This window comes from Rattus norvegicus, chromosome 18 (genome assembly GCF_021556685.1).
Source record: "Rattus norvegicus strain SHRSP/BbbUtx chromosome 18, alternate assembly SHRSP_T2T, whole genome shotgun sequence".
Taxonomy (NCBI): Eukaryota; Metazoa; Chordata; class Mammalia; order Rodentia; family Muridae; genus Rattus; species Rattus norvegicus.
The window spans coordinates 59,225,021-59,248,740 of record NC_141551.1 but is presented as its reverse complement, the minus strand read 5'-3'; the positions used below and the strand labels follow the sequence as shown (position 1 = coordinate 59,248,740).

General features: G+C 41.1%; 1 protein-coding gene across 2 annotated transcripts in view; it reads right to left on the bottom strand.

Annotated features, from left to right (window-relative positions):
* The window catches only part of Wdr7 (WD repeat domain 7), a 282,598-nt gene that overhangs the window by 245,490 nt on the left and 13,388 nt on the right, over nt 1-23,720 (bottom strand). For both annotated transcript variants that reach the window (NM_023975.2, NM_001395078.1), the window contains 9 exon segments: nt 5,534-5,754; nt 6,389-6,637; nt 6,921-7,062; nt 9,715-9,817; nt 10,597-10,742; nt 15,533-15,652; nt 16,710-16,786; nt 17,437-17,611; nt 21,354-21,432. In NM_023975.2, coding sequence (NP_076465.1) covers nt 5,534-5,754; nt 6,389-6,637; nt 6,921-7,062; nt 9,715-9,817; nt 10,597-10,742; nt 15,533-15,652; nt 16,710-16,786; nt 17,437-17,611; nt 21,354-21,432 — 1,312 coding nt within the window.

Here is a 23,720-nt window from a genome sequence, read left to right as displayed (position 1 = left end):
CAAAAAAAAAAAAATCAAGTAGACTGTCCCCAAATTCTTCTAGTGCCCTCTCTTGTTTTAGCACATTCTGACTTATATAAAATAATGGACTTGACATTTTCATATGAGCTATAATGTATTTTGATCATAACCACACTCACACACACACCAATTATGCACCCCTTTTCCCTATCCTTTATCCCATTCTCCCTCTCTCCCCATTCTCTCCTCCACCCTCCCTCTCTCTCCATGCTCTCCCCAACTCTCCATGCTCTCCCCAACTCTCCATGCTCTCCCCAACTCTCCATGCTCTCCCCAACTCTCCATGCTCTCCCCAACTCTCCATGCTCTCCCCAACTCTCCATGCTCTCCCCAACTCTCCATGCTCTTCTCCCCAACTCTCCATGCTCTTCTCCCCAACTCTCCATGCTCTCCCCAACTCTCCATGCTCTCCTCAACTCTCCATGCTCGCCCCAACTCTCCATGCTCTCCCCAACTCTCCATGCTCTCCCCAACTCTCCATGCTCTCCCCAACTCTCCATGCTCTCCCCAACTCTCCTTGCTCCCTTGCACTCTCATGTTCTTTTGTTTTCCTTCTGACTCTGTGTGTGCACATGACACCTGTCTTCTAGATTCTACCTTACTTTGCTTTGCACAACCCATATCCAGTTCTATCCATTGTTGTGAAAAATGATGATTTTGTTCTTCTTATGGCTAAATAAAACTCCACTATGTATAGGTACTTTATGTAAAAATCATTTTTTCTGCTGGCAGGTACCCAGGCTCATTCTGTTCCTTGGCTTCTGTGAACTGGGCCAAAATAAGCCCGGATGTGTGTGTATGCTGATTTGGATTTCTTCAGATATATACCCAAAAATATTACAGCTAGATCATGTAGGAGTCCTTTTGCTTTTTGTTTGTTTGTTTTTGAGCAATTTCCACACTGGTTTCCACTTCAGCAGTAATTGACGTTCCCACGAACTGTGTGAAGGTCCAACTCCCCACGCCTTCCCAACCTTGCCTGGGTTTGTTTTTCCTTTCTTCATTACAGTTATTCTGACTTGCATGAAATAAAATCTTGAGGGAGTTTTGAAAAAAAAAAGAAAGTACACTACTAGGCAAGAGAGTAGTGAGGAAGTCAATGTATGTCCTACGAAAGTCAATAAAAGGGGCAAGATCTCCTGCTTTTATGATGTGCGGTCTCCCTGACAAAGGCCCCACAAAGGTAACAGTTGCACCCCTCTGTGATCCACACAGGGGTATCACAAAGAAACGACTCTGTTGAGTTTTTCAGGCAACTGAAAACCACAATTTTGGACAATGAGCAGAGAGGAAAAAGTAGAATTTAAAACTATTTTCTAAGAAATTAGGAGACAATAAAACTTCTCACTCAGTCTCTTCATATCTTGAAATTTCTATTCCAAGTAATAAAAAGATACAGAGTTGCTGTATTATCCCTCAAATATGGACAATTACCTTGTCAACCTTTAAAATATAATTAATTGATCCTTCTTCCCACCCTCTCTGAAAGTTTCAAAGTCAGAGTGGGAAGAAATAAGAGACTCCTTACTTGAACAATCCTAACCCACGCAACTTAAGCGTGGATGAGAAGAAAGCAGTTATAAAGAGCTCACAGCCCTACTGCAAATGGGCAAAATCGCCCGAGAATTGGCCTTTCTTGGCACACCATCTGTGACTTCATAAACACACACACAAAAGTAGCCCAACGCAATGGATGTGATCTTTCTGAGTCTCCCAAAACTACCCTGAGCCGCTTTCCTGAAAGTCTCTTCTGTTCTCAAAGAGCTGTGATGGGTAAAAATGTGTTCTGCTGAATCAAACTTCACAACTGCTTCATGAGTCAGACCGCTTGCTTGCTAATCTGACTCCCTAGATTAAACTTACTCGAACATGAACTATATCTTATTCACAATTATACCCTTGTCCCAAATCAAAACAGTCCCATGCAGTTGAATAAGTAACCTGGCCTCCAAAAGACGCACATGTGTACCCAAAATACGCACACACAGACACAAAGACACACAGACACACAGACACACAGACACACAGACACACACCCATAACACACACACACACACACACACACACACACACAGACACACACACACACTAAATAATAGATAAATAATTAAATTCATGCCCATTGGAATCTTCTTTTGGCTTAAGACAGACATAAAAATGTACAAAAATAGAGACATTTCTTAAATATTTGGTTTAATATTGACACAGCCAGCAGGCTGACTGAATCTCTCTTACTGCTGTGAAAGGGACCTTCCTCCACTGAAAATTCCTTAATATTGTATTGCTCTTTTCAGGACCCTACAAAAGAGTTGGAGCACATTACATAATTTGACTATTTAAGTAAGATATAGCATAAAAATATCATTTTATCTTAAATACAGCAGCAGATGACCACAGAGTAAAAACTAAACAAAAGCCAAGCGTCGTAGCCACAATTCCAGCATTCAGGAGCCAAAGGCAGAGGGAGTCCCAAGTTCCAGAGTCACCTGGACTGCTTAGGGACTTCAGAGCAAAGCTCAGACGCAGAAGGAAAACCGGTGTTGATAACGCAAGGGTTGTGGTGCAGCCAGATGGGGGGAGCACTTGCCTAACACTCGAAGTCCTGAGTGTGATCCCTCATACCACAAAGGTTAAGAAAGATTAGAAAGCACAGACTACATGGACCAGCCAAAAATGTCCAATGTAGTCTATCTTTCTAAATAAAGCAGGAGCTTTTCTTGCCTAGTCTCCATATATGCCCCCCAAATTAATTAAGTTTTAAGACTGAAGAGGATGGTAAAGAATTCTGCTAGTGCAGTGGCAACTAGACCTAATTCTAGTTTTTGGAGGGTGATATGGCCACTTCAGTCCAAATGCCTTGAAAACTATGACAAAATAACGTCAGAACAAAACACAAAAGTCCACACACCCACACAAAGGGGAAGTTTGTTTGCTGTTGGCCAACTGCTCCTGGGCATGAGGCTGCCCTGGAGTGTGGTGGATATATACCCCATGTTTGTTTTTACTTTCCGTTCTGTACGTTTGTAGTGTTTGTTTGGGGGTTGGGGGGCAGGGTTGTTTGTGTTTTTTAAGAGAGAGAGAACATATGGTTGGGAGGAAAGCAAGGGTTTTCGTTTTCAAAAGAGAAAGATTTAAAAAAAAACCCTAAAGGTTGAAGGATCTGGGAGGAGTTAAGGGAGGGAAAAAAAAGTATGATCAAGACTGTATGAAAAAAGGTATATAAAAATTCATTTATTTTTGTATACAAATCCCAACTTAAGAATCTATTAGAAAAAGTTCTCAACCTACAAAAACATTTAGCTATACTAATGCTTATGCCTAGTAACAGAAAACCAGTAAAATTAAATTAAAATTGCCTCTTAAATCACTAAAAGCAACGTTGTACTAACATAGAATGATGAACAGAAAGCCAAGCACAGCAGTGAACGCCTTTGATCCCAGCATTTAAGAGACGGAGTCAGAGGGATCTCTGTGATTCCAGACCAGCCTGGTGTACACAGTGTGTTCCACAGCCAGAGCTACAAGTGAGACCCTTTCTCAAAAAGAAATATATACATAAATGCATAAAGAAATAGGAGGACATCTTTTTAAATTACCTGTATCCTGACACCAGCTTAGCTCTTTCCCTTCAACCTTCCCAAGCTTCCCTTCTAGCAAATCTCCAGCCCTTTCTGTCAGCAGCAGATTCCTAGAAACACTTTCAACCAAGGACTGCCACTGGCCACACTGGGCTGGGAGTCAGGTAGGAAAGTCACTTTCAGTCCTGCCCTCCATTATGCAATCTAGAATTATTTACCTAATTTTTAATTTTTCAATTTCACTGATGGTATGAAAATGCTCTCGAAATATAATGAATTAGGTGTAAAGAGAAAAAAGAACACTGTAGATAACTACATTTTTAAAAGTTGTGTGTGGTGTTGGGGATTTAGCTCAGTGGTAGAGCACTTGCCTAGCAAGCGCAAGGCCCTGGGTTCGGTCCCCAGCTCTGAAAAAAAAAAAAATGTTGTGTGTGTATATGATGTGTGTATAAAAGTGTTTGCCTGCATGTATGTATTTATATAACGGGTGAATACAGTTTGATTAAGGAAACCAGAGAGGGCATCAAAACCCCGGAAACTGAAATTATAGTTGTGAACTTGCACATGGGTTTTGGGAACTGAACATGGATCCTCTGAAAAAGCAACAAATGCTCTTAATCACCAAGGCCTGACAATTCTCTTTAATAAGCAGTAACATCCTGCTCCCTGCTTTTGGTAATTACATAAACATGTTTCCTTTGCTTGACTCAGATACTGTGCTAGGCTTACAAACATCTTCTGAAACATGACATTCAAATCCAGCTTACAAGAAAAATTCAGACTCAAAATGCAAGAAAAATGCTAATCAGGAAAAAAGCTTTCAGTCCTTAGAATGAAAGGAAAATTACTAGAAAGAAAAACTAAGGCTTAGGGAAGATTGAAGCAGACTGGGCAGAAATTCCGTGTGAGCCTGAGGGCCGGATGCCTGCTGTAGGAAACATTGTCTTCTAGATATGATGCGGAAACCGCGGTCACGAAATCCTGACAAAACAGCTGCCCCCCTAACACCTGCATAACGACAACACAAGCTGACATGCCAGTGTTGACAGCGTAAACCTCGCAAGGTCCTACCCAGAAATGGAGACCTTACAGGCAATTAATGACTGCTGAGAGAGAAAGAATCAATTCTTCCAGGAACAAGCCTCCTGATAGATTATCCAATCCCAGTGCTCAGCACTAAATACCTGTACACAACCAACACAGACGCATTTTGTAAGGTAGGGTGTGGGTGTGTGTGTGTGTGTGTGTGTGTGTGTGTGTGTGTGTGTGCGCGCGTGTGTGTGCATAAGCAGACTTTTAAAAGAGGATAACATGAATTTGAAAAGGAGTAAGGGGTGTGCAGGATGAGCTGAAGGGAAGGGAGAGGTGAAAACAATGTAAATCATTTTAGTACTCAAATATAAAATTCTAAAAAAAATAAAGAAAAAGAGGATGTAATTTGTTAACTCTTCTGTCTGGTGGTGAACATTTGTCAAACTAATATATATTTAGTCACGTATGCTATTCACACTGTCAGACCTGTACCTGGGAAACAGAAACCCAGCACTGTAAATGAAGGCACAAACATAGCTGCTGCCTACATTACGGTCTCCGAAGGCCATGCTGCCCCCTGCTGGACCATTTTAGAGATTGTGTGACAATGTAATCTATAAGGAAATTTAGCTAATATTTTAAAGAACTCAATGTCTACATGCAGAAGTATACACATGCTAAATAATTTATTTTGTTAGTTTGCTCTAAATAGATGTACTAACAGAAAAGCAGCTCTGACAATTTAATTATCATCAAAAATGAGAAATAAATATTAGGTCCATATTTACCAAAAATAAAACAAGTCTTACCCGTTAAGTTACTGTGGATCCCATTTATATGCTTGAGAACAACACAGCCCCTCCCTCTACCACAAAAGAATCATATTATATAAAGCAACTTACACTACAGTTTTCTGGCGGGACCAGAAGTTGTGTGATCTCACCACCATGAACACAGAAGATATGTTTCATTTCTCCGGAAAAAATGTCCCAAATGATGACGGAAAAATCCACACCTCCGGATATCAGGTATCTTTGATCATACCGAGCTGAGACCTGATGAGGATACAGCAAACACGTGACTTTGTTCCGGTGGCCACGGAGGGTTCTGTGCGGGGGCCAACCTGCGAAAGAGGTTTGGAATTCAGAATTGGAAAATTAAAGCCTTCACAATGCTTCAAAGGGCAAATGTGAAATGTCTGAAGCACCATAACCTCTCCTTGTAGAACAGGTCTATGCAGCAGGGTAGAGCTAGTTCCCCAAAACTAGCAGGCCTTTAAAATGATGCTAGGCTTTGTGCATGCATGCTATATGTCAAACTGTAAAGAATTAGTACAAAATATAAAATAATTCCCATATTTATTACAAATAGAAATGAAAATAATGCTGCTATGTTGAGTACATAACATGCAGTAGTTAATTCCCATTATTTACTTTACTGTTCATACTGCTACAAAAAAATTACATTAATTCAACAGCACTGTTTTAGAAGAGTATCAATATTGCTGATAATATATAGTAATCAACTCAACTAATAATTTATGATACATGTGAAGGAGATGAAAACTGAATGCGTTCTTATTTACAGTCATTCGTACTATTTTTCCGTAACAGAGATTTAGAATTTAACTGAATGTCTACAACCAACTGTACTAGCAACACCAACTGGCTTTAGTTCTTAAACAACAGCATGGGGAAATTCAATGGCAGGGTTGCAGATGCTCAGAACACAGCGCACATGGTGGATCTTCAATGTACCTCGTCTGAGCATGTGTTCTCCCTGCAGCAGCTGAACTATGGCCGTCTGGGTGGCAGGGACGATAATGATGCTTCCGTCTTCCCGGCCGCAAACAAGGCGCCCGTGTGCTGGTATGTAGACACTCGCAGTTACTTTAAGTGGTTCGTTGCTGTTTGGAATCACACTCAGCTGATCGATAATTCCAGCAGGACAAGGCTTCAGTTTGTCAAATGCATCTTGCAAACTAATACAAGTTGTCGTTTTTAGCCCTGTAGAGGTTTGGTGTCATACAAAATAAATACGTATATGTTTAAAAAATAATGACATTAAATAATGTTGATTGAGGTTTGGTGTCATACAAAATAAATACATATATGTTTAAAAAATAATGACATTAAATAATGTTGATTGATTGATTCAGCAATGTACCAAGAGTTTACTTTCATCAAATATAATACTTAGAAGAAAGTGATACATAGATATTTTAAATTTTTTTAAGGTTCAGAATGTTATAGAAAGAATTACGAACTCCATGTGCAGATTTACTCTTACCTTCATTGGCTTCCTGTTTGTCTGCTATGTCTGCTATGTTCCAAATACTTAACCTTCCAGAAGAATCACCCTGAATTAGTAGCTTATGCAAATATTCCTTGCATCCATAGAAAAACCGAGTAACAGGAGGACAAATTACCAACTGCCAGAGAAAAGAAAAAAGAAAAAGAAAAATCAAGTGTCTTTAGCTGTTATTTGGAATTTTTAGATTAACGTGTTCATGCTAAAGTGTTTAGATCCTTTGATTCATACCACAGTTCTAAAAGAACTTACAGCATGATTATGCAGTGTATTTTCATGTAATTTAATAGTGTTAATATTTATGTCAACTACAGGAGAAACAAAGGCTAAGGGAATGCAAACCTTTTATTTATGTATAGCCTTTCTCTAAACCAGTGATTATAGTCCTGTGTTCCACTTTATAGAAAGTGGTTACCAATCACAGGGAAAGTTACTTATTTGTTGTTAAATAATTAATATAGAAATCAGGTCACTCTTAACAAAAAAGAAGTCTGCACTGTAAAAAATAAAAATAAAAAAGAGCTGTACACATAAGCAGCAGTAAGCAGACTCAGCAGAATGTATTGCTAGTCACATCTCTGGGTAACAGTGGTAAGGAAAGAGGAGGAAGGCCCAGGTTGAGCAGGAACCAAGAGTCAGGGGAGAAGTTGGGCTGGGAAGGCACGAGATAGGAATGATGTAAATACAGAATTTAGTATGAAATTCAAAACATAACAACTAAAATAAATCACCTTAGAAAAGAAACGAATTCACTAATGCTATCTTTCTTCCTTCTCTTAAGTCACTAGCAATAATAGCATTTCCATACAACATGAGAGTGCCTGGTGAGTGTGGAGGACAGAAAAGGGCTCCTGGAGTTGCAGATGGTTGGGAGAGGCCATATGGGTAGTGGAAATCAAGCCCTGACGTCTGGAAGAGCAGCCAGCACTCTTAAGAGCTAAGCTACCTCTCTGGCCCATCCATTTTTTAAAATAAGGATACTTTATAGCATTTGATTAACCACATTTATATAACTAATTGTAACAAACTAACAATTTTGCGTAAAAAAAATTATAATATAAAATTCAGTTTCAAAAATTATAGCTAACAAATAATCCAGTTGCAGTATTCGACTGCCTCACAGAAGTCACTGGCCTCTGGAAACTACCTATAGTACGTATAGGTGACTGCCTCACAGAAATCACTGGCCTCTAGAGACTACCTATAGTACGTATAGGCAAGTATTTAACTTTGCTTAAACTTGGATGATTTAAATTCAAAAATTCCACACTTAATAAGGAGAAGCTATGGAAGCTACAAGCATTTCAGCGTCTGGGCGTCTCTCACCACATCACACATACACTTCAACTTAAACTAGCACATACTAGACAGCTGGTATTTAAAGAGGAACACAGGCACATGATGGGTAATAATGGTTGCCAACTCGACAGGATCTAGAATCCAGAAAGTCGGGGTGTCTGAAGATGTGCGTAAAGGATCGTCTAGATTTCCACAGGCTGGGGGAGGACTGCAGCAGGCAGAAGGCAAGCTGAGCCAGCATTCTGACGATGGAAGCAATGGGACCAGCTGCCTTAGGCCCTGCCTTGATCTCCCCACCAAGACAGACAGACGGGATCCTCCGATTCTAAGGCAAGGTACACGCTGCTTCTTTTACTGTGAAGTTAAGTATTTTGTGACAGCAACAAGGAGTGAAGTGAACACTGTATGTTGTGTTCTTTAACGCAGCTTTTTTCATACACGTCCCTACCTCTTAGTTTGGCTGGAAGTGACTGACCCAGCTGGACAGTAGCAAGTTAAGAGTTCAAGAAAGGAGAGAGAAAATAATTCATTTAGGATTGTAAAGTATACCTAGATTGATAAATTCTATATTTAAAATATTCATTGACAAAGTCATTTCCCTTCTGCTTACCCTGCCTCCATTCTCCATGGGCATAAGGGTCAGGATGCTAAACTGGAGCCCAACCTACACCAAAGCACACAAGACTTTCCTCTCCTGGACAAAGCTTTCCTTCTCAATGTTCCCAGAGACCCGAGTGCAAATCCAGGATAAGTGTTACTACATTTCACTTTTCTTTTATTTTATGTGTATGAGTCTTGACCTGCTTTTGTGTACTGCATGTGTGGCCTGCTGCCCATAAAGACTAGAAAACGGTATGGTTCCCCTAGGACCACAGTTAGTGTCAGTTGTGAGCAACCATGTGGGGCTGGGAACTGAACCAAGAGCCTCTGGAAGAGCAACAAACGCTCTAAGCCACTGAGCCCTCCCTCCAGCACACGCAATTCAATTCTAAATAGTACAACAAGGCTTTTAGAAAACACCATGAGTTTCTATTTCAATACAGAAAAAAAATGCTTAATTTTTACTTTTAGTGTCCAGGTTTTTGAGTCACTACTTGATCTGAGGGATACTGCGATGCATGAATCAAATAACAGCATCGTCAGCATTAGCACCCTTATTACCCTCGCCTTTAAAAACCATCTTCACTGTGTTCTAACTGTGTGAGTATACAATAACTTCATGGTCAATATGAATTTTGTAAAAGGTCAATTCTAATCCATAATCAAGATAAGATCACTTGTATTCTTACATAAAGGCAGGTACTACTTAATAGTTAAATTGCATATTAAAAATCTGCAAATTTTGAAATGTGCTTGTAACTCACCCAATCAATGTTCTGTGAGATCTAACACTCTGCTGGGCTTCACTGAGCCTCTGGAAAGCTATACACATCAATGTAACTATCAGTCAGAAACAACACCTGAAGGACTTTACCTCTCTATCCTTCTGATCCAAGAGGCTATGCTGCACGGGAGGAATCAGATTTTCAACTGCTTTCCCCACGTCACTGCGGAATGAATCACTAGCTGGAAGGCAACTGAAACAGGAAAGTAAGCATCAAAATACCCATAGGACAGCGAGGTGTGGTGGCGCACCCCTTCAGTCCCAGCACTTGCAGGCAGAGGCAGTTCAAAGCCAGCCTGGGCTACATAGTGAGTTCTATCTAGGACAGCCAGAGCTACGTAGTGAGATCCTGTCTCAAAAATAAAATAAAATAATAAAGGAAATGATGTGAAATATTTTATGCCAAGGTTTATCACAAGAGACAAAAATGGGATTTTTAAGTTTCAATTAATTTAAGTACAGATTAAATAGCTTTTTAAAAAAAAAAACATTCTTTAAAGGTTCATGAGACTTCTCACAGGTAAGAGGGCTTGCTGCCAGGTCTGACAACCTGAGTTTGATCCTTGGAACCTACATGGAAGGAAAGAACTGATGCCCATGAGTTGTCCTCTGACCTGCACATATACACAGTGGTATATGCATGCACACATGCACATACATGCATATAGTAAATAAATGAGTGTAAACAAGTCTACCTGTTTCTTTGTACCTAGAAGTAAAACTGGGATTACATACAAACCTTAAGACATCCTGAAGTGGGGCTGGGGATTTAGCTCAGTGGTAGAGCGCTTACCTAGGAAGCGCAAGGCCCTGGGTTCGGTCCCCAGCTCCGAAAAAAAGAACCAAAAAAAAAAAAAAGACATCCTGAAGCTAAATATTTACACTCCATAAACATTCTTACTTTAGAGTTATACCTCAAATTCTGAATCCTTTACATTTAACTAAAATCTTTCTATTTTATCTATTTCATACCTGGCAGGGAGTTTGTAAATGTAACTCTGCCCGTTTTCAGTCCAAATAATGACTTTGTCTGCAGACACAAAGTCCCCTCCAGTCCATGTCTGTCCATCTTCACTAGGACCTGAACACAGCAGGGAGTAGTCGCCAGCATCGAACACCTAGGAGAAAAAGGAATTCACAATTTTAATTTATTCTAGCATGGTATGATTTAAATAAGACAGAATAACACTTCACCTGGAAGAAAAGTTCTGAAAACATATTTGAACAAACCCAGGCTTTTGAAATATGATTCAGCAGATGAAGCTATTTTCTCAGGGAGATCTGGGGCAGTCACCATAGGCCCCAGCTCTAGGCAGCCTCGGGCAGACAATGGACTCGGTCAAATGCAACAAGTATGGCCCCAGTGTAGTAACCAGAACCCTTAGTCTGCTGTATGTCAAGGAAGGAGGCGCACCTTGGATAAAGGCAAATACTAAGAACTCCACCCTCTAGAATACTTACCATAACTGATACTGTATCTGGTACATTTCTGACCCTATACTCTGACATTATATTATTTTCTGCTCAGTAGAATTATCTTGCTTGGCCTTACTGCATCAGTGTCCTAAAATTATTATTATGAATAGGAAGTTAAAAGATTCCATTTTAATATTTAATAATTCTGTATGGAAAGGCCAAGGTGCTGTAATTTCACTAGGAACAGCACCCAGTGACCTTGCATAGGCTCACTTTTACAAAGCACACGAAGTTCACGGTACATTTATATTTATCGTACCTGACCCTCAGACACACTAAAAGACACAGGCAAGCAGCTATTGGCCCCCTGATCTACCCTCAGGAGAGGGATACAGAGGACACTAGCAACACTTGTTCAATGTCACGCATCAGAAACTGGGTATGGTGCACAATGGTAATCTCAGCAGAGGCCAGTAGATCTCTATGAGTTTGAGGCTAGCCTGATCTACATAAGAGTTGCAGGTCAGTCAGGGCCACATAATAATACCCTGCCTCAAAAAAAAAAAAAAAAGAAAGAAAGAAAGAAAGAAAAAAAAGAAAAGAGAAAGAAAAGAAAAAAAGAAAAGAAAGAAAGAAGAAAAAAGAACAGAAGGAAGGAAGGAAAGAAGGAAAGAAGGAAGGAGGGAAGGAAGGGAAGAAGGGAAGAAGGAGGAGAAAGAAAGAAGAAATAGGTATATAGGTATATACCAATATGTGACAAAACTAGGAGGTATAAACCCCTAGGCTTACATTTCTAACAGACTAGTTCTTTCTTCCACTTGCAATATTTGCAATACTTGACAAAAGTACATTCTAAATTTTGCTCAAGGGGAGTGAGAATTCATCACTCAATAGCACAGTCTTCTATGTTACTCTTCTTCAGAGAAAACGACGGCCTTTGGCTAGGAATATAACTCAGTAGAGTGCTTGCCTGGCGTGCATGGGACCCCAGGGTTCCATCTCCACCACTACACAAAGTAAGTCTGCAACGCCAACCCCAGCACTCAGGTGCAGGCAAGAGGGTTAGAAGCTTGAGGTCAATCCCAGCTACACAGAAAGTTTGGGGCCAAATTTGAGAGTATTTCAGATTATAAAACTCTCTAGATGACCTTTAGTTTGTTTGTTTTATACTTTTTGTTTATACTACTGTTTGTCCGAACTGTTATCCAATGCCTCGACTGCAACAAAAGCAAGAAAGGAGTGACTGGTTTTTGTGAGAAATGCCCTTACTGTCCTAGGGAAGGAAGCTCCTGTGAAGTGAACGTCAATCATATCAGTGTAATGTGGTCTTCCTGAGAGTCACACAGCAGTGGTTTAGGAATCTGCCACTGAGGGAGCTCTAGCCTTCACCTGTTCTCCCCAGGGGCTACCTTATTGTATGCTTTTACTAAAAACGTGAGGAGTTATTTTTTAAGCATGGAAGCAGCCATTGATTGACCGAAAAAGTAAAATGTGTCATAAAGTATAAAAGCCAGGCACAAAACAATGTTATTTGATCATAACAAAACTGGCAAATTCTGGACACCTGCAAAGTCATCCTGGTGAGTTGAAGGCTCTAACTGTGTGTGTGTGTGTGTGTGTGTGTGTGTGTGTGTGTGTGTGTGTGTGTGTGTGTGTGTGTGTGTGTGTGTGCGTGTGTGTGTGTGTGTTCAGGGTAGCAGGTATCATCCTCCCTCACTCTTTACCTGTTCCTCTGAGGCAGCACCTCTCCTGAACTTGGAGCTCTCCTCTCACAGAGGCTGGATAGCAGTAGGCTCCAAGGAGCCCTCCTGACTCCTCTCCCCTCAGGGTAGGGCTGTGGACATCTGCAGGAACACCTGGCTTCTCCTGCTGACACTGTGGTCTGATGCCACTCCTTGCTTCTACAGAGTAAGGACTGCCAACTGCCAACACTCACCAGCTCTCCAGGTCCTGCTCTGTTCTTACATGCACGTCTCTTACGGTGAAACCACGCTTTTCTCACATCTCCTAACCACCTGGCTCTCCTTTTCTCAAATAGTTTTGCCCATTTTCCGAGTGGTTTATTCATATTTTTACTCTTCCTCATACAAGCTTTTTATAACATTGAACAAGTTATTCATATATGCATATATCATAAACATCTTTTCTCACTGTGCGGGCTTCATTCTAGCTCAGGTAAGCAGTTTACAATGTTTTAATTAATTCTTTGAGAATTTCATTCCATGTTATTGGATCATATTCATTCCTCTCTCCCAAATCTTCCAAGATGCCCCACCTCTCTACCCAACAAACTTCATTCTACCACCTTCTTAAACCAATCTAAGCCTGGTTTGTATTAGCTGACTCTCCCTCGGACTGGAGCTGCCCAGGAGTGTGGTCAATAGACCAGGTGTCATATCGTTAAAGAAAACTAACTTTCCTTTCCCAGAAGCCATCAAACTAGAATGCCAAGAGCCCCTCAACTAGGGGTGGGACTTCATGTCCATCTCCTCTCCTCCTGCCATGAGTTTGTCAGGCTGGAGGACATATCATGTAATGCTGTCACAGCAGTGTTAGTTCTCATGTACAACTGCCCTGCTGTATCTGGAAGGCACTGTCACTGAGTCATGGACCACTTCTGGCTCTTAAATCTTTCTGCCACCTCCTTCCACAGAGATCCATGACCCTCGAGGAGAGAAGCATAGTATGCCCAAGTCTCTTAGTCTCTGTACCTGACAAGCTGTGGGCCTCTGTGTTAACTGTCATCTACTACACACTTGGTACATAGACAAACTACAGGAAAACATCCATACACATAAAAATAAATTAGTATTCCAAGGTAGGAAAAGCAACTGTTCCTACCGTAGTAGGCGGCTTCTGAGATGTGCCCACCTAACACCCTCCTCCCTTCAGTACATGCTAGATTTTCTGACCGCTCCTAGAGCATGTTTTGTCTTTTAAAACATAGTGAGAGGTGTGGAGAACATCTTCAAATGCCCTTTACTTGTTTAGTAACTGGGAGAGAAGCCTGCTAGCCTGCTGAGGGTGGCTCCAGTGAGAGGGCTCAAGGAGTAAGGAATGGAAAGAATGTCTTCATTTACCAGTCAGAGAGAAGAAAGGCCTAACCATCCCATAGGAAGAACAGGAGAGCCTCCAAACAGGAAACTTGCAAATGAGATCAAAGTCTCCAAAGATACAGTGATGACAGCCTATGGAGAACTCAACCTGAGGTGCCCAGTTAAACTAAGCCCTGATTCCTCACAAAACTGGACAAGAACACATTTCTACTGTTTTAATGTAAGTTTTTGAGTGATTTGTTAAGCAGATTTAAATAACAAGCACACTTTGCTCAGATGGTATAAGTTCTGAAATTACTCAGCCAGTATAATCCCTAACTAAATTCTAAATATTTGTCCTCACCCTACATCAAAGAAACCTCTCTTTCGCAACAGATGGAAATCACTACAGAAAAGAACCATCAATCCAAAAGCAGAGTTGTGGAATCCAGTCCAGTGGATACACCTACGAAATAATTCCCTCAGCTAAGTCTCAGAGATCATTGTAGAATGATCTTGGGGCGGGGGTGGGGGGGTGGGGATTGTAGAGCCCAAGAAGCAGAGGATTTGCTCTGAAATTACGTCTCTCAGAACTGTCAGAAGCTGCACCATGGAGTCTCGCCAGCATGACTGCCTGCACATAAGCTGAGCAAGGACAGTGACAACAGACAAGCTGACCTTGAGGAAGCCCACACGACCGACTGGAATCTAAGGAATGTTGAGAGCTGGAGAAACAGTCTTCCCCAGGGAAAGGCACGCCAATTCACCATCCAATACCAAATGGTCAGCCCTGAAGACATTCATACATTCAAATAACACTATACAGGTTGTGTTCATGTACTTAGGAAAGTACACACACACACACACACATACACACACACACACACACACACACACACACACATCAGTGATTAATGAGAAGAGGTCATAAATGTGAAACAAAGAAAGGAGGAATAAATGGGACTATTTAAAGGAAGGAAAAGGAAAGGGGAAATGATTTTATTAAAATCACAAAAAAAGGAATAATTTTTAAAACATGGAAAGTTTTGAAAATTGGTAAGTACAGAACCAATGTTCAAAACACATTGGCTAATTTCTATTATTAAAGACAAGCAATGCAGACGGAAAAATCCTCCTCTCATCATTAGCTGTCCAGTGACAGAGTTAAGACTTCCAATTTGAAGAAGCCAGGAAACATGTATTATTTAGGTTTCATAACATACTACAAAGAGAAATGCCCACCACTTACACAATAACTAATAGCAAAAAGTAGACATTAAGACCTAAAAAATAGTCATTAAACCATTCATTCCACAGAGTAAAACAAAAAGACTGCTACATAGAAATAAATCCCAGTTCCTCAAAAACTGTCAGAACCAAGTCTTGTATCTTTGAAAATCTGGGAAGCTATATTGAACCATAAAGAATAAAAATATGATTTCATGTTTTCAACTTACCCTCCAGTACTTGGAGCATACAACCAAGAGCGACCTCTGTGTGAATGCACAAAAAGAGAGGCTTTGGCAATTCTGACAATAAATTGGTTTGGATTCCTCCTCAAATATTGGCTCAGTGTCCTGGAAAGAAAAAGATTTCCAAAGTCTCAGGAATAACATATATTAATTAAAATCATCACAACGTGATAAATACACCACAAGGGAACAGAAGTACCATGTGATACACCCATCATTTCACCCTTTACAGCAGCAAAAATGTGCTCTGAGAGCAGCCGACGAAAATGTCTTTGCTACAAAGCTGTCCAACATTTAAACCCTGACGGTGTAAGTCAGAACATCTTCACTGGAAATGGCAGATTGAATTTTGCAGTCTTCCTATAGGTATAAATACTTTAGTTTTTTTAAAAAGAATGATTAATTATTCCAGTCTTTTCCAAGTTCAACACTAATAGTTCCCTAACTGAGGTGGAAAATATCAATATTGTTAGGAAACTGATTTTTGCATTTAGAATAAATAATTATTCTAGTCCATATGACTATGAAAGAAAACTAAAAATGGCTTTTATGCTTTGTTTGTTTTTTATATTGGTTTTTGAATATGAAATGTCCCATGGCCTCAAGCAGTAAACCTTATTCTGCACCCTCTGCTGATATGGGAAGGCACTGGAACCCGAGGAGGTGCGTACAGTTGAAGTTGGTTGCTGGAGGCAGACTTTTGAAACTTATACTGGTCCTAAGTCACTTCCTTACTCTCTGCCTCCGGGCTGCCACACGGTGCACAGGCACCTTCCCTCAGACTGCGTCCGTCTGTCAGGCACTCTGTCACTGTTCTGTCAGTGTAAGAGTAACTAAAACAAGTAGTTGGCTTCTTTAGTTCATTCAAGCAAGCCACCTCCTAACTTTGTTCTAAACAAAAGCAGGAGGAAACCCCTCTTACATTTCTCTACTGCATATAGGCAATGCATTCCCTATTTTACATCCTTGATGGAATAAAGCTCTCCATCCGAACGGAGGAAAATAATTCACTCACAGTAGCAAACAATGAAGGATCTTTTCTAATATGCGCATGTGATTATTTCAATAGAAACGCTTTTTTAAAAAAAATTAAGTGAATGACACAAATCCTACCAGGTTTAAATGATAGAATAATAGGGATAGGTATCATTGCCCATCTCACCTGCAATCCACTAATTTCAGAGGTCACAATCCACACCTTCAGAATACCTGTCACGGACAGCGCTACCACAGTGTCCTCTAAACCAGGGAGAGACAAGAAGTCAAGGTAAAACACACCATGCTTTCTTCTAACATTAAAACAGCCTGCTCTCATGAAGTCAGGTAAAAAACACGGTTCCCTATGCTTCGAATAATATAAACTCAGTGTTTACATTATGTCCATTTCTGGAAAAAAAAATTACGTTTACCCTCATGGTTTTCAAAGAGAGGCTTCAAAATAAATGAAGCGGCAGTAGCAATGCTGACTGTTGCAAGCACAGTCCCAGACGCTCATCCAGTTTTATCTCATCCTTTTCACTGTCTCCTTGAGAAACGGTGCCTCTTGGAAAGAGGAAAGACCAGAATCCAGAAATGCACAGGAAGCTATAGTTCTTACCCCACCGCCTGCTAGTGATGCTAAGCCTGCCTCACGGGAGAAGACTCAGAAGCTAAAGTTTCCCGTGGCCTGGTGGTGACCCGTCACACTGAGGAAAGCCGATCTAACACGTGTGAGTTAAATATTAACTCAGCCAAAACCCATGGTGAGGGGGGCAGATCACAAATTACTGAAACAAATATCTGTTGAATATAAGAATATAACCAAAATTGTTAACTCTGACCAGTTATAGCTTGTTCCAGTAAATTAAGCAGTAAGATGTTCAAGCTGCCAAAAGGAGTTGTGTACTGACCTTGTGTCCGGTGAGAGCGGATAATACTCATGGAGCTAATCCAGTCTGGTGATATCTTTGATACCAAAGAATACAACACCTCAAGGCTGGTGGCATCCACGACGAGGATTTCAGGGTAATGCCCATGGCACAGAAGCCTTCCCTCTCGCTGATTTCCAACAGAGAACTGGTAGAACTGAATTCAAATTTTAAAAACTATATTTTTAAATGTACTGCTTCAGTTGGGAAACTTGATTACATGCATTAATTAAACACGTAAACATTACACTATTCCAGTAATCATTTCAGAAGACTAAATCAGTATTGGATTATTTTAGTATTTAAGACAATATACTTTCCTAATGTCACACACTTGCTTCTGAACTCTTACGAGGCAAAAATAATGATTAAACTTTTTTTTAATTTATTTAATACTTAATAATAATTCTTTGGTTTCCGGGCAAACACCCCGCTCCCCCCTCCCCTTCCTTATGGGTTCCCCTCCCGACCCTCCCCCCATTGCCGCCCTCCCCCCAACAGTCTAGTTCACTGGGGGTTCAGTCTTAGCAGGACCCAGGGCTTCCCCTTCCACTGGTGCTCTTACTAGGATATTCATTGCTACCTTTTATCCTAGCATCTAAAGAGGACTTTTACATGAGGAGGTAGGAGACTCATTTTTGGTTTTGTGTTTTGGTTTGGTTTAGGTTTGGGTTTTTTTGTTTTGCTTTGCTTTCTGGTTTTGCTGCTATTGTTGCGTTGTTTTGTTTTGTTTTGTTTTGTTTTGACACAGGGTCTCACAACGTTGCTCTGCTTTGGTTGGCCTGGAACTCTCCATATACACTATCCTAACATCAAATTCAAAGAGATCTACCTGCCTCTACCATCAGAGTCCCAGAAGGAAGGGAATATATCACCACACAAGCCTTAAACGAAAACAAATAAAATGAGCTTAACAAATTAAATAAAAAAGGAAACTTGTGTGAGTCACAGAACCAATACAAATTCTGATAGGAACAGGGGAACGTGATGGATACACTGTCCGTCACGGCCCAGCCACTGACAGAATCTTGAACCACATCTTAGTGAGGGTCACTGCTGCCATGATGAATCACGGTGATCACCATGACCGAGGTGGAGAAGAAGGCCTTCCTTCACCGTCATGTAACAGTTCATCATCAGAAATAGTGACTAGCAGATGCTCCAGCAGGACAGGGCCTGGAGGCAGGAGCCTGGAGGCAGGAGTTGAGGCAGGGGCATGGAGGGTGCTGCTTACTGGCTTATTCCCCATGGCTTGCTCACCTGCTTTCCTATAGAAGTCAGGTCCACCAGTACAGGGACAGCGCCACCCACAAGGACCTGGGCCCTCCCACAAAAAAAAAAAAAAAAAAAACAAAAAAAAAAACAGCCCTACCACTAGACTTAAGGGATATTTTCTCAATTGAGGTTCCCTCCTTTAAAATAACTCTAAGTTGTACCAAGTTGATATAAAACCAGCCAGCACAAACCAGTTAGGAATTCAAAATATCTTCACACTTCTAGATTGGCTTAACTGAAGAAGGAAGGGGTACCCACCTTAATGAGGGTGGAGCGAGCACATGGGCTGAGAGCTAAGCTGAACATTGAATTTCTTTCTCTGCTTCCTAACTGCAAACGTCCCGTGATCAGCTGCCTTTACCTTGCCACCATGCCTTTCTGACAATGACAGACTGTGTCCATTTAAACAGTAACCTGAAATAAATCCTTCCTCCCCTAAATTTCTTCTTAGCAGGTATTTTTTCACGCCAACAAGGAAATTTAGTAATGTGCTAAACAGAGAATAGACATGAAGGGTGACTGATGTTCATGCATATTATAATCTGTTATTTTCCCTCAGGACCCCTAGGCACTACCAAAAGAGGCTCCTGCGACCCCTGGACAGCCCTGAAGAAGGCTCCCGGGACTCCTAGACTCATGCATGTACACACATACAAGGGGAAGGTGTGCTGTGTGGAAAGAATGAGCTCAGAGAAAGTAGCACAGAAGAGTACTTTCCTGAGGGCATGGGTATTTGATTAGAATTGCCTGACTAAAAGCCTCTGTACTTGATTTAATGCTATATTCCCAAACACTTTTCTGCATACTGATTCTGCATTTGAGACACTTTGGTATTGGGAAGGGGGAGGTCTACTTGGAGATCCAAGTTTTCCAAGCATTTAAGAAAAGATGTCTCTACTGTTTGCTGGACATGACAAGGAACTGCACCCATGAACTCTCAACACCCGTGACTGCTGCACAAAGCCTGCATCACCACACCATTTCCTGTTCCAGCACCAGTGGATGAATGACTCACAAGGCCCCACTGTTGGGATTTGATTTGTGCTTACATGGGGATCCACACATCCCTACCAACAGTTGTTTTTTAAACTGGTCAATAAAGAGCCAGCAGTCGATGGCTGGACGGGGGACAGAGGCAGGACTTTGAGGATTCCCTGAGGGAAAACACAGGACAGGGAAAAGGAAATAGCCAGGGCAGAAGGAAGGAAGGAAGAGGATACAAACATGAGAGCTGTAGAAGAACCCACCAAGTAAGAATCTCGGAAAAGCAGCCCCAGGAGCCACTTCCCTGACTGGGTCTGGAGCAGCAGGGATAAAGCACAGATTTTAGAATGCAGTAACTCAGGAATACCAGAGAAGTGTGTGCTAGCAGTGTGGAGGTTTGGAAGTGGCCAGCCATTGAGCTCGTTAAGGCATATTAGAATATAAAGACCGAGGGTGGGCGTAGAGCCACGCAGAGAGTGCCTTAACTGTTTACCGCTACACCCCCTCCAGCTTCCGGTAAGCTGCTCAGGGACGTGAGTTAGTGCTCTTCAGTGACCTTAAGCCCCCTCACGGGTTGCTCATGCCCAAGTGGTCACCCAGGTACATACAGAGGCAACACTAACTGAACTCAGTAGAAACCATAATATCTACAGACCAGGAGGACGAGAATTTGAGAAGTGGGTGTGGAAGGGGACCCAGGAGAACTTGGGAGTGGAGAAGTGTGATGAAAATGGACTAAATGCATATGAAATGCTCAAAAATATTAACATAAAATGTTGTACATAATTGTTTAATAAATTGCTATTTTTATGTAATTTCAGTAAGTACAAATGTCACCAAAGGTCATCTCTGTACATAAAAACAGCCTTTGCCAATGTAATGCTACATACCTTTAATCCCAGTACTTGGGAGGCAAAAGGCATGCAGATCACTGTGAGTTCAAAGGAAGCCTGGTCTACATAGTACATTCCAGAATAGTCAGAGCTATGTAGACAGGTCCTGTCTCAATAATAACAACAACAATAATAATAACGATGATGAAGACAGTAATAACAATAACAACAATAGTAAATATAATTGTTGCTATTGTTGTTATTGTTGTTATTATTATTATTATTATTATTATTATTAAACAATTTCTTTCTGGATCTGAATGAGCGAGGAGGACAGAATAAGTTGCCATACTACCCAGGAATCTGCCAAAAGGTGTCTTCTATTTATATATGACTGCTAATCTAAACACAGAAGGTCTACAACAGAATTAGATTTTTTGTAAGTACTCAAAATATATTCAGCAGAAATAAATAATTCCCCTAAAACATAAGCCAGAAGTTAAGCCATAATTGTAAATTGTATGAAAATCAAAATGATTGCATATGATGAGCTTAACACAGCTTTTACACTAAAATAATATAAAATGGAAGCAATTTGCATTTACATGAGTGCAGCTGGTGTGTGCACATACCTGTAGCGACCAGAGGACAACCTCGTCTGTCATTCTCCAGGCACCTTATTTGTTTGTTTGTTTGTTTCTCACTGGCCTGAAACGCATCTGTAAGCTGGCTGGCCAGTGAGTCCCATGTCTTAATGATGCACTTGTCATGAACTGTGTTGACTTAGACAAAGAAATAGATACAAACCTGTATGCCAGTATGTGTGCAGGCTAATTTTGTAAATTCAATACATCTGCCGTCATTCACATCCCAGAGGCACATCTCTCTATAAGACAAAATAATAGCTCATCCTGGATCTAATTTACAACAGTAACCTTGTCACAGTGGCTTACAGTTTAGCTTCCATTGGAACTAATATAGTGCAGGAAGGAAAGAGGTTTATAGTCATTATTGCTCTTGATCAAATTTTCCATTCCCCTCTCTCACTATTCTAACCCCATTTCTAACCGTCAACACCCCATTTCAGTCTACATCAGTCTTGTAATGGGGACGCACTCCTGATTCCTCACTGGTTGGTAGAGTCTTGTGAGTAGTTCTTGGCAGAACTTAAGTGAGGCTCTCCAGAATGTTCCTTCTCCCTTGCAGAGGTTTCTGATACTGGCTGCTCCCAGCAGCAGCTGTTCCCTCGTCCAGAAGCTCGAAGTTAAGGTAATAAAGAAGCAGAGCCAACCTGGACGTGATCTGCAAGGACTGAATGAACAGCCAAAGATAAAGCTGTCATCTGAACGTCTGAGAGCCAAGGGCTCCATTAGTGTGCCCTGCACATGCAAATCACAAGCAGCTAAAACCAACAGAGCCCCAAATGTCAGCCCCACTAAAGCATTTTATTACATCAACACCAAAGTCCTTGTATTTCAAACTAAAGAATACACTGAAAATTATACATGTTGCTACGCCTTGTCTTTTAAAGAAATAAGGTTTACTTAACAGAAAAATATTAATAAAATGTGTAGAGTGACTTTCATTCACTGGATGTAATTGTTGCCTCCGAGGATGGCTCCCTCTATTTGCTGGCGGAGGCCTAGTCAGAGGCTTCTGGCCTCTGTGCCATCTTATGTAGGCCCAGAAGGTTTCCAGCCTCTGAGGCTTACTGCTGAGTTAGCCTCCTATCCTTCCTTGTCCTTTCTGATCTCTAGCTGTCTCTGAGGCTCACTGATGTGTTAGCCTCCTACCCTTCCTTGTCCTTTCTGATCTCTGGCTGTCTCTGAGGCTCACTGATGAGTTAGCCTCCTACCCTTCCTTGTTCTTTCTGATCTCTGGCTGTCTCTGAGGCTCACTGCTGAGTTAGACTACTACCCTTTCTTGTCCTTTCTGATCTCTGGCTGTCTGATTCAGCTAAGCTTTTCTGGCTCGAGCTCCTCTCCAAGCTGACTGATTCAGTCTGGCTTCTCTCTATCTCTGCCCTTCCTGTATTGCTCTGTTTGACTCATACTAACTCTAGCAATCTGTTCTAATCTCGTGACTCCCTCTCATTCTCTGGCTTGTTCTGTCTTCACCTGTGTCTAGCTTGTTCTCCCCTCAACCTGTCTCTGTACAACTGTCCAGTAAAACTGCCTCCTCTCCCTGCACTGCTCTTTCTTCAGGAGCTTCCCTCTATTCTCTCTTCTTGTGAGAGTTGGACGTACCTGCTATTCTGTCCAATCTTTCTGATTTGTCACTTGTCTGCAACTCAGTTACATATAACTTTTAAACACGAGTGCTTCCTTCTACAAAACAGCTTTACCTCCATTGTTTGGTATTAAATGTGTGTACTAGTGATATGTCTATATTCTAGCCAGAGAGATTAAAGTTGTGTGCTAAGGACAGAGCCACACCACAACTAGAAACTTTTTTCAGTAACTAACACAATCTCGAAGGTTCACCCTGTGATCAAATATCCTGCAACAAAAATGCAATGATACTAAAGTTTTTCATTTTGTTACATCTCAAATGATATAAAAATATTTCTGTTGTTTGATAGTTGAGCCAGAGTCTTGCTATGTAGCTCCGGTTGGCATGGAATTTTCTAGGTATTAAAGGCCGATAACAGCCTGTAACTTGCAGCAATCCTGCCTCTCTCTGGAGTGCTGGGATAACAGGTGTGTCAGGCAGACATCACCATACCTTGCTGAAACAATTTTCAATCAGCATTCACCATAAAACAAGTGTACCAATGAAAATGATCCTTTATGACCATAACAAAAAAAAGTATTGTTTTTACTTAATATTGTCTCTTGCTGCTTCAAAAAATTCATATAAATTACAACCAAAAAATTATAGAAGAGAAAAGATGTTTCACATAAAGTCTTACAAGTTCCCCAACTTGTGTCAAAAAAAAATGTTTTTAAAGTTCTTCCCCCTCTGGACCCTACTGAGACTGATCAGTGGCTGCCTCTCCACTCAAGGCCCGTCCTGAGGCAGGGGAATTGGCTTCAGCATCACATGAGCACACAGCATCACAACAGCAAAAGCTTGGCAGAGCTCTGCCTCCCAGCCGGAGACAGCATGGCATCACTCGAGTTTCCTAAAAACCCCGGAGTTGCCAGCTGACTCAATAAAAACGCTGTGTAAGCT